This window comes from Olea europaea, unplaced genomic scaffold (assembly GCF_002742605.1).
Source record: "Olea europaea var. sylvestris unplaced genomic scaffold, O_europaea_v1 scaffold2368, whole genome shotgun sequence".
Taxonomy (NCBI): Eukaryota; Viridiplantae; Streptophyta; class Magnoliopsida; order Lamiales; family Oleaceae; genus Olea; species Olea europaea.
The window spans coordinates 91932-103319 of NW_019241816.1; the positions used below are offsets into that span (position 1 = coordinate 91932).

At 32.9% G+C, this 11388-nt stretch overlaps 1 protein-coding gene across 1 annotated transcript; it reads left to right on the forward strand.

Annotated features, from left to right (window-relative positions):
- Window positions 1–6198: 6198 nt before the first annotated feature.
- On the forward strand, window positions 6199–11384 carry LOC111381764 (protein SMAX1-LIKE 7-like; the record flags this gene model as incomplete). The annotated part of the gene is made up of 3 exons (XM_023005588.1): window positions 6199–7390; window positions 9905–10157; window positions 10587–11384. Coding segments are annotated over exons 1-3 (1695 nt in total), but the record flags the coding sequence as incomplete, so codon positions are not given.
- Window positions 11385–11388: the final 4 nt, after the last annotated feature.

The window sequence follows — 11388 nt, forward strand, 5'->3', positions numbered from 1 at the left end:
ATCACCCGCTCACATTCAATATTTTCAAGTAATGGATTTCAATTAAAATAATTACCGACTATTCACATTAATAAAATCAATATACAGTATAATTATTATAAATTTTCCTTTAAGAAAAAATTTAATCTAAATTAAATCAATCAAGAAAAATTTTAAATAATTATAAACTGTTCATATTAATCAAATTAATATACAATTTAATCATTTCAATTTTTTAATTCAGAAAAAATTAATCTAAATTAAATTAACCAAGGAAAATTAAAATAATCATTAACTGTTCACATTAATCAAATTAATATACAATTTAATTATTATGAATTTTTTTTCAAAAAAATTTAATCTAAATTAAAGAAAAATCGACGTTCAATGATATGCATTCTGTTCATAATATTATGAGCAAAGTAACAAATAAATCTATATATCATGATATTTAGAACAATAATATTTCAAACAATAATTTAAATCATTCTTAAAGTGATAAATTAACAATTATTTGCAATAGGGCTCCGCCACCATACCTAAAAAATTAATTAATTTTAAAGCCGACTTATCTAGATCTAATCCATTCTGTGTAAAAGCAAACACATATAAAAATCAAGTAATTTGCATTGCCAAACGCAACAAACTGCTGTTCGAACAGTAGCATCTAGCTGTTGCCAACAGTAGCTAGTTGCTACCAGGTTACTACCGACAACAATAGTTTGATGCTTGCTCCCGATTGATGAAATAAGTAATAAATTTTTTTTTTTTGGTTATATATCTATTGCAACTTCTTGACTTCTTCGTGGTCTCGATCTCCAATCTTCAATTGATTTACAATATATAAAAATGGTAAGAATTGTAATAATTACATAAACCTATGTCCCATAGACTCACGCTTTTGTTATCTATATGAACCAAAAATTAAATCAAGACGATGGAGTCGTAATATACATATCTTGTTACAGACTCGAAATAATGAATTATAATCAAGAACTGGCCACAAATAATTGGTTCACAATTTAAAATAATCAAATCATTCAATCAACATATAATAAATTACTTAGATATCGCTCAACTAGAACATGCAATTAAGATTCAGAAATAATAAGTACGTAAACGATCTAGATTTCTCTGATGCCATTTATTAGAATGCGAAAGCGGAATTACCCAAAAATTTTAAAAAATTCTTTAATTCAATAAACAAAATCGTCTAGATGTTCATGTAGATGTTATATTAAGAATAAATGATTCGAGCTTTTACCTAAATTTGATAGTCAATTCTTGAATAAATTCTGAATCACGAACTTCTATTTTTTTGGAACTACCAACTTCTTTATTCCAAGAATTTGATGCTTCAAACCTCCAAGTCTTCTATTGTATTCTTCAAAATTATGACTATATTGGTGGTTGGGACTTGGGCACCTTTTTTTTAATCAAACCAAGAAATTAAATATTGAACTGGACAATTGAATAAGATGAGAAAATAATTATATTCTCTCTCTCTCTCTCTCTCTTTTTTTTTTCAAATTTGAACACTATGTAATTATGTATTATGATTATTGTACAATTTCATAGGACGTCTAGTTTCCATCTAACCTCTCTTTATAAAGATAAAATAGTTACAATCCTTATACAATAATAATTCTACATTCAAATAAGAGTTCTAATTAAAATCTAAGTAGGAGTTTTAATTAAAATCCAAATTCAATTAGTTTACATTTAATTACATAGTTAGACCTAGAAACTTCAATTACAATTATAATTAAGCTTACAACTTTCACAATAATTACAACTAAGCACAAAACTTTATTGTAATTAAAATTATGTCCAAAATTATTATAATTACCGTAATTAAGTTTCAATATTTTATAGAGCTACCACAATGACCTGATCGGACATACATTATCTAAGCTCTAATAATTAGATTTGTCTAGTCGACCCTAGACCAGCCAATCTAATTATTAGTCTTTACTTTTTTTCACTAAAGGTAAAAAATTGAACTTTTGAAATATATAAGATCATAAAAGTCAATAAATTCGTAATACTTTTCCTCTGACCTATTGTATATGTATTTTATTCTCATCTGAGATCCGATAGTTAGGTACGAATATAAATGATCGTTTTGTTCTTTTATTTATTCTCACTAACTTAAGTATCATTTTCTTCAACGATCATGTGAACTAATCATAGATATCAAAGTTTAGCCATCATTAAACACAAAGCTTAGATTTTAATCGTTCAACAAAAAATATTTAAATAGACACTATATCCATTTTTTTGGAGTAATGACTCTTGACACGAATTCATGTTCTTTACACTCCTCACTCTCAAATTTTCAACTCATTGAGATATTTGATCAATTAAATTTCTCTCACCCATTGATGAATCAAAGAATCATTAAAATCACGAAAGGAATCCTGTCAAGGGATTTCCATGAAATATACAGAGATCAAGTTAAATTTAATTCTAAGCACGGACATATTAGTGTCACCTTTATCTATTTTTGTGAGAAGGATAAATCACAAATTTGAATAGTAAACCGATAACAACATTCATGTACAATGTGTCAACCCTTATACATTGGTTGTCAATAAATTATTTATGATCAAAATATAAGTTGTTTCACACTATACTTCTCAACACAAGTACCCAACTTATACTATCACAAGTGATCATGTGCACTTTAATTCGCATGCTCAATAATAAATAAGTATAATAAATTAATAAATTATGGTTTTATTTATTATAAATAATTATTTTATCATAATAAAATATACTATATAGACACACAACTCAACACTGAATGGCCAAATGAAATGCTGTTGCGCTTAGGGAAATTGATTCACAAGATTTTTTTGGGTAAACGAGAATCTAAACCGAAGTAATCTTCCACTTACGGATTCTTCTCCCAAAGGGACCACTGCTTTGCCTCTTTAGAAATTTGAAAGGGCACTCCAATATAATGCGAAAACGACTTGAGATATATGAGCATGAAGTGGAATATATCTCTTCAATTCTATCAAATGCCGTGTGCGCACGCATAAACGTATATGTTAGCAAAGATACAATCATTATAGTCGAGTGCTTTAGCATATTGTTTGTGGGCTAGATCGAATACAAAATTTAGGATTTATACACATCTTAAAAGTTACTATCAAATCTCGTGTGTTTATTTGTTCAAGGGTCTGCTAGCAAATATATTTGTACGTACACATCGTGCACAAAAGAAATTGTAATGTCGTAGGAGGAGTATACAATACAACTATTAAATTTTGTTATGATCTTGTTCGGGAAAGCTTGAGAATTTGTTAAAAGGTTGAGGTTAAAGTCAATAATTAATTTTAACCACATATTTTATGAGACTCACTATTTTTATAAACTTTTCAATCATACATTTTCATCGACTTTTGTCAAAATCATTGTCAGACAACCCATATAAGTTTCTTTCTTAGTTCCATCCATTTGAGAATATGTGATACAAGTTTTGTCCATCTTACCACTTAGAGTATCCCATTTTATAGCTCCGCTCAACAGTCGACAAAATCTTGGCAAATGTTACATACTTCTCTATATTCCCAATAGTTGACTTATCACCCTAAGAATATATATACACAAATAGAAATAAGGTTTGAGCCTACGATGGCAAAGGCTTTAGCTTTTGGGGTTTTATTTCTATTTGACAAACGCCAAAATTGTCGAATATCAACCGTAGAGTGCAAAGGCCAACAATAGGTAACACTCCTTTAGAGATGTTGAATGTGATTCTCGTCGTTTTATCCCTTGAGTAGGGGATAATGTAGTCCATCATCTAGTTTCTCACGCTATCTCGTCCCCAGTTAGTTCAAGTTGTTTTGATTTTATTGCAGAATTTATTGCATAGTTCATCTTTGACGATATGATATAATGGAATTCCTTTGCTTTCAAAGAGAAAAACAATGAATTTCATAAGTAAAATTTCATAGGGGAGAAAAAAAGAATGAGAGAAAAATAGGAAATAGGAGACATAAAGAGCGAAAAAGCTTAATTTTGCTGATTATCTAATATAGCCTTTAAATCGAGTCGTCACAATGACTATTTTACCTACATAACAATATTTTATATGCAATCTACAATAACACTAGACAAAGTCAAAATTTTTGCAACGACATCTACAACTTCAAAAGTTTGTAGTTGATTACTGACATTTGAAACTTTCTACTAACTTAATAAAATGGGTATTGTCTCATAACGGTACTTAACTACATTTTAGCAAATATACAATTAAACTTGAGAACACAATGGAAATATTAGGAAAAAAAATAGAAATTTTCTGTCTTTCTAAAGTCCAACATTTTTAGAGCCTGTTTGGACCCGATTTTTTCAACAAAAAAATTGATTTTTTGACCGTTATTTCACTATTCCAACCGTCATATTTGACTTCTTCTTTCACAAGTGGACCCCACTTTTCCCCTAACGGTCAAAAAATCAATTCTCAAAATCACTTCCAAACATGCTCTTAAGATTTGAATCAAATTCAAGAGTATTTTATGCTTTCATTAATCATCCATTGTACTTTAAAAGTACAATTATCATATAAAAACCATACTTGAAGTAATCCTCCTCTCTTGACTTTACATACTAAACTAAAAATCTTGTTGTCCTATTTAATTAATTATTACTTGTTACTTGAACCAACGAAGATGCTATGCCAATAAATTATAGCAAAAAGCTTATAAATGTGGCTAAAAAATAATGAATAAAAAAGATAGTTGAATAATTGAGAATTGAGGAGTCAACGATGTAAAATAATAGAGAATCGTGTCTATTGTGGATTTCCTACAGAAGTGGAAAGATCTTTTATTTGAAGAAAGAATAGTTTTGTACATGTAGAAAAAGTAAATGAAAAGGTTGCAAAAGTGAACAATGAGGTGAAAAAGAAGGAACATATCAAATCAAACAACTTTTTTAAGGAGCCCCACTCCTCTCTCCACCTTTGTGTGTCTGTGTATAAATAAATTAAGTAAAAGACGTAATAAGGATGTTAAGTGGGATGAGCCTAATCGAAATGAATGGTAATTTAATCGTGCGAATTGTTCATAGGCTTGCACTAGCTGATTCTTTCGCTAGTTTGTGGTGGAGCCAATTCTTCAACTACTCGCTTATGACTCGTCTAATTGAGAAAAATAACATACAATTTCAACAAAAAAATAATAAAAAAATATTCGTAGCTCACAAGCTAACTCGGCTTGTCCCATCAAGCTCTTGGAGCAAATCGAGCCGCACTTTTTTTTAAGTGAGCCGAAATGCTCAATTCGTCCCATTTAAGATCCATAAATTTAGCCTATGTTTGATCTCCATTTTTTAAAAACTCATTTTTAATTACATATTTTTTCATAAAATATTTTAACACATTTTTCAAAAAAAATACTATTTTAAAATATATTTATTTCTTAAAATCTCATTTTGATGAAATTCAAATAGGTGCTTAATTCTAATTTAAGTCCTCAAGATGCTCTCACTTTGTGTGTGTGTAATAGGCGAAAGATGTAAAGCCCTTTGATTAGGGTTTGGGTTGCGTAGTGGTGGTGGTGGGTCCACCATGAGGGCGACTAAATCCCTCCAAGTGATGATAAAATAGTATACGTGTGGTGGCTTCTTTTCGCATGTCACATTCAACCTTTACGCAGTGAAGCGACATTCTGTCTTAACCTCTCCTCTCACAGGCGCGTGCTAACTACGCATGCAACTTGCACACTTTCACCTTCATTCTTTTTTCAAAAAAATTCACAATTATGGTTTATACAGCATTTCTCGAGTTGAGATTTGTTATTCCTATTAATTTAATTTTGAACGCATATTTTATAATACTCATAACTTTTAATTTAACATTTCATCATTTTTTATTAAAACCTATTAAAATTATGATTTTAAACCCCACGAAAAATGAACATAACATGTCAATTCTTGTTAATAAATGTAAAAATATATCATTTAAAAAAGAATATAAATTTAACATTAATACAACTAAACAAGAATATAAATCATCAACTCGTTTTTCTAATAATGGTGGAATGAAATTGAAGTGCTTGTTCGATAATTCTTTTTTTTAAGGATTTATCAGTATAAATCATACGAAATGTGAAGATAATACTTGAATAATAAATCGAATATATGAATAAAAATTTAAACTTTACCAAACGTGCATTCAATTCCAATCACCTCACTAAGGTTGGGCTAACAGATTCTCAGTTTACACTCCAAAAATAGATCATAACAAAAGCAAGCAGATAGTGACTTGAAAGCCCCTTTGTTACCCCACTCAAAAGTAAGTGGACATGGCATCTCTCTTCTCCAACCTGCAAAGTTCCCTGTATGTGAGAGAGAAAGAGAGAGAGAGGAAGAGGAGGCTTGATTATGCTATGGGAAAGATCTCGAATCTATACTCACCATCCATTCAGCGTTCTCTCCAAATACCTTGGACCCCACGAATAAGTCACACACCCAAAATCCACCACCACCGCCAACGGTGTAGTAAGCAACTAATAGTAGTGTCAATCCACCAACAATTAACACCCTTACCCACCTTTTCCTTAATAAATAATTGAAAAGCCCAAATCATTCAAAAGCCCCTTCTCAACCTCTGATGACAATAATGTTAAAAGAATATGGTCACTGTAATGAGCTATCAAAATCTTGATAACAACGCCGTACACTCTTGTTTTACATTACTGGGCTGATTAATTTTCTCTCTTTTGACGTCCCATATTAGCCCAAGATTATCCGGCATGCCGACGCCGGTTAGTGCAGCCAGGGCATGCTTAACACAGGAGGCGGTGGCCACCCTCGATGAGGCTGTGGCGGTGGCGCGACGCCGGGGGCACGCGCAGACGACATCGCTACACATGGTGTCGTCCCTCTTATCCATCCCAAATTCATCCTTACGTGAAGCATGCACCAGAACACGCAACAACGCATACTCCACACGATTGCAACTAAAGGCTCTTGAGCTTTCACTGAGCGTGTCTTTGGACCGACTGCCTTCTTCGCGAACGAACAAAGTTGAGGAGCCACCAGTATCGAATTCTCTCATGGCCGCTATAAAAAGATCGCAAGCGAATCAAAGAAGGCAGCCTGAAAACTTCAGCTTCTATCAGCAGCAGTATTCTTCGTGTTCTTCTGTTCCAGTGGTGAAAGTTGAGCTCCGGAATTTGATTATATCAATTCTTGATGACCCTTTGGTGAGTAGAGTTTTCGGTGAGGCGGGGTTCCGGAGTTGTGATATAAAGATAGCTACACTCAGGCCAGTTAACAGTCTTCATGGTCACCATCTGTTTGGATATTCGTCTAGTTACAAACGGCCACAATCACCTTTGTTTTTATGTAATTTTAAGAGTAGTGATAGTACGAGTGATATATATATATATATATTGTTTATTTTTTTATTTTTTTTATTTTTGGGGAGATTGGCAGATTGTGGGCTTTTGTCTATGGTGTGTCATAGATAGTTCATAGATCTTACATATCTACGTAATATATACAGGTCAATCCGCCATATGGCCAATGATTTATTATGAACTACATCTGCTTAAACTGCAAAAATCTGGTATCAGTGCAAAGTAATTTGTGGCCTGTATGACAAAGCTTTTGGTAAAAGTTTTAGTAGATTTTGATAAAGGTTGATGAAATTTGTGGTTGAAAAGTTGGTAAAAGTTGTGGGTCCTATGAGATTGTTATTAAAATTGAAGTTTGACCTAATAAAAAGTTTCATCAAACAAGCTGTTGATCTACATATCTTGATAAGATTTTATGCTTTTTGTGGTTGAACATGTTTCAAAATAGTCCTCACGTTGATGTAAACATGCTCGTGTAGAAAAATTCCTGTTATTTTGTAAGTATTTTCCCCAGGTGCCAAAATTATGAGTATCTTCACCCTAAACTTGTTCAGACTGATTTTCTTTGCTTTGTTAGAAACTTATCGGGCTGCTGACAAAATTAATCTCGACTCATGAATGTTGTTAACTAGTGTTTCATATGCCTTCCTCACCATCCCTTTATTAGGTTTTGCTGCACTTTGCACTACTTGGCACATAATGATTAACTAATGTTAAAGTTAATTATTGTTTTATTTTCCAATATGATTTCAAAATTGTTGATTTTATAACTTGAAAGTTCTAATTAGCCGATCTATTTATTTATTTAGACCCAATTGTGGAAATAAGTAATTAAAAAAGAAGCGAGATCTATTTATTTATTTAGACCCAATTGTGGAAACAAGTAAATTAAAAAAGCAGCGAGTTAATTTTAATTGTTCTATGTGATTAGTCAATCAAGTTCAATTAATCTATGATTTGAATGCCAATATTTGGGCGAAAGTTTTTTGATTCGATATCTCACTTGAAGAAAGAAAGCAGCATTTTTTTTGTAAATTCTAATATAGTTAAAACAATAAATAATTAAAGCAGTAAAAAACACCAAAAATGATCACAGAAAAATCCCAACTATAAAAAATTTCGGGCACTTTGTCCGTCAACAATTCACTGTAAACAATGAGACTTACAGTATAGTCCAGACTCGACTTACTCTTAGTTCCCTCTAACCTTCCGGTAATCTCCTTGGTCCTCCTGGACTGTATGCTCCTCACACCAGCTCCCAACGCCTAATATCGTTTATCTTCTGTGGATTTCTAAGAATGAACCTCATTCTTCCAATGGAAGCGTGCTTCGCAGCGCCGTAACTCCTGGAACCTCTTCCCAAAATTTCAATAACTCTGAAGGCTAATTGGCGAAGGTAGGTTTAGTGTTTGATCAATAATCTTGTGTATTTTGATCTGCGGTTTAATATGAATGTTTATAGCTCGATCAACGAAGCTAAATTTGGATTAATTTATGAGTCAAATAATATGGGGGTTGAATCTTGGAATCAATGATAGTGATTTAGATCTTCAAAGGAATGATCTCTATGAAATAATTATGATTTAACACACTTTGGGTCATTCTTAGGATAGTATATAACTAGGAAAAAGTGTTTGAGATGAAAGGGAATTAAAAAAATAAGTGGTTGAAGCAAAACAGAATTCTGGACGTCGACCTGTCGCTCAAGCACCAAGTGGGCAGCCAGCGAGCACCATTTGAGCTGTTGTCATTATTTAAATCATAACTTTCTCTCTTTATGTCTGATTGAGGTAATTCAAAATGTGTTGAAAAGCTAAGTGAAAGTGCTATAATTCTTCTAGAAGTAGCATTCTCCAAATTCGAATGTTTGTTGAAAAATGCGTTGCAAGTTGCGGTTAAGAATTTGGAACATAACATGTGCGCTCTTTGATACCCTTTAGACTTCTAATTGAATTCCTTTGATCANTTGCAAGTTGCGGTTAAGAATTTGGAACATAACATGTGCGCTCTTTGATACCCTTTAGACTTCTAATTGAATTCCTTTGATCATATGTAATCTTCATGGACATCTTTGACATTTTGGACTACTTCAAGATCTATACCACCAATCTTTATCTATTTTGAGTTTGATTATAACTCAATAAACTCTTAATACAATTCAACTAGAACCTGATTTTGTCTTAGGAAATTGCCAATTACAATTTGAACTTAAAAGAACTCGTAGATGTTTCTATCAACTGGATTTGTTCATTTCTTACAGGTTCTTTGCCAGTAGAATCACTTAAAATTTGTTAAGATATTTTAGTCACCATGCGTTAGCATCAGGAAGAGGGTAAATTTGCTCAGTTCAGGTACCAAGTTGTATAATGTCTAAATTCCTGTGTATCTTTAATCTAATTTTGCGTTCTATAGTTGACAATCTTCTGATTATTATTATTATTATTATTATTTTTTTGTGTACCCATGCCAATCCTTATTACCTTCTTCTGTTCATCTGACTTCCAATCATAACATGTTTATTGGATTTGATAATTTGTATGCTAATTATAATCTTGCAGCTTGATGGAGTCTTTTGTTCCATTGGGTGGGTTCTTTTCTACTCCACCTGACATGAAAAGCCCGTTGGGCAGCTCATACCTCAATGTAATCCGCTGTCATCTGTGCAACGAGAAGTGTGAACAAGAAGTGACTGCTCTTTCAAATGGAGGATTTACTGATTTGTCTGCAGAAAAAAATCATTCTAGTTTGCCTTCTTGGATGCAGATGACAGAACATGGTGCACTCAATGCTGTGGCTCCGTTGAAGGTGTGTGTCACTTTGAAAAAAAATTTGAGCTTGTATTGACAAATAGCTGCGACTTTTTGGCTATCCCTCATCACTGGGATGAGCTCATGATGCTAGTAGAATGCATTGGGTGAAATTCATTGAAGTGAGAAAAAATTAGAAAGGAAATTAAACTTTGTATGTTTTTGTGGATGTTGATATGCGTAGTCGCAATTATATGCATGTACATTCTCTCTGTTTTTATTATGAAGATTTAAGTTTTACTCTCACAATTGTTTGTAGCATTAATGAATTCTTTCTTAAGAAGCCATATACTATTCAGTAGCGTGGATTTAGTTCAGTTTCACGATCACACTCAGTGAAATATTTTCAGTGTCTGTCTTAGGCATTGGGTTGTAGGATTTTGTTGTTTTGTTCATGTAAAATAAGTAGCTGTTTTCTTCAGTGCAGGTCAAAGATGATGGAATGTTACTAAGTGCGAAAATTGCTGGGGTTCAGAGGAAATGGGACGGTATCTGTCAGCAGCACCATCACTATAGTCAACCTCTCCCCAAAATAAACAGCCACAAATTAAGTTTCCAATCTCCATGTGTTCCGGGTACTCAAGTTTTGGAGAAAAGGAAAGGGAATGCTAGTAATGACAGCAGCAACCATACATATGCCTCATCGAGTGAATGTGGAAGCAAGAATAAAGTTCCTTTCTTGTCGACAGATTTAGAACAGATTTCTTCATTGAAAACTCGTAGTCCATTGGATGTGCTTTCAGAGGCCGAGAATCTGAAAATTTTGTCCAAATCTTATAAAAAGCCTTCGGCAGTTGAAGATGAGTCAGCCAGCCTCAAACCGAATCCTTTGAAGTCTTCAAGTGCCAGCATCAACAATGGTCATACATCTCCAACTTCAATAACCTCAGTGGCTCGAGATTTGAGCATGCATATGCTTTCTGCTTCTACAGGCAGGGAAACAAGGAAACCAGTGGAACAATGTCATGTGGATCGTATTAAAGAATTTTCAGGCAGCTTGTCAACAGATGCCAACACTTTCAGTGGAATTATCTCAAGCCATCCCACTCATTCCTCCTCCTGTTTCTTTAATCCAAAAGATCCTAAGATGCTTTACAAGGCTCTAGTTGAAAGAGTTGGTCAGCAGGAAGAAGCTATTAGGATGGTTGTTGAAACAATAGTTGAACGTCAAACAAAAATTGCAGGCCGTCGTGGAGACTTGTGGTTTAATTTCCAAGGTCCTGATAGGC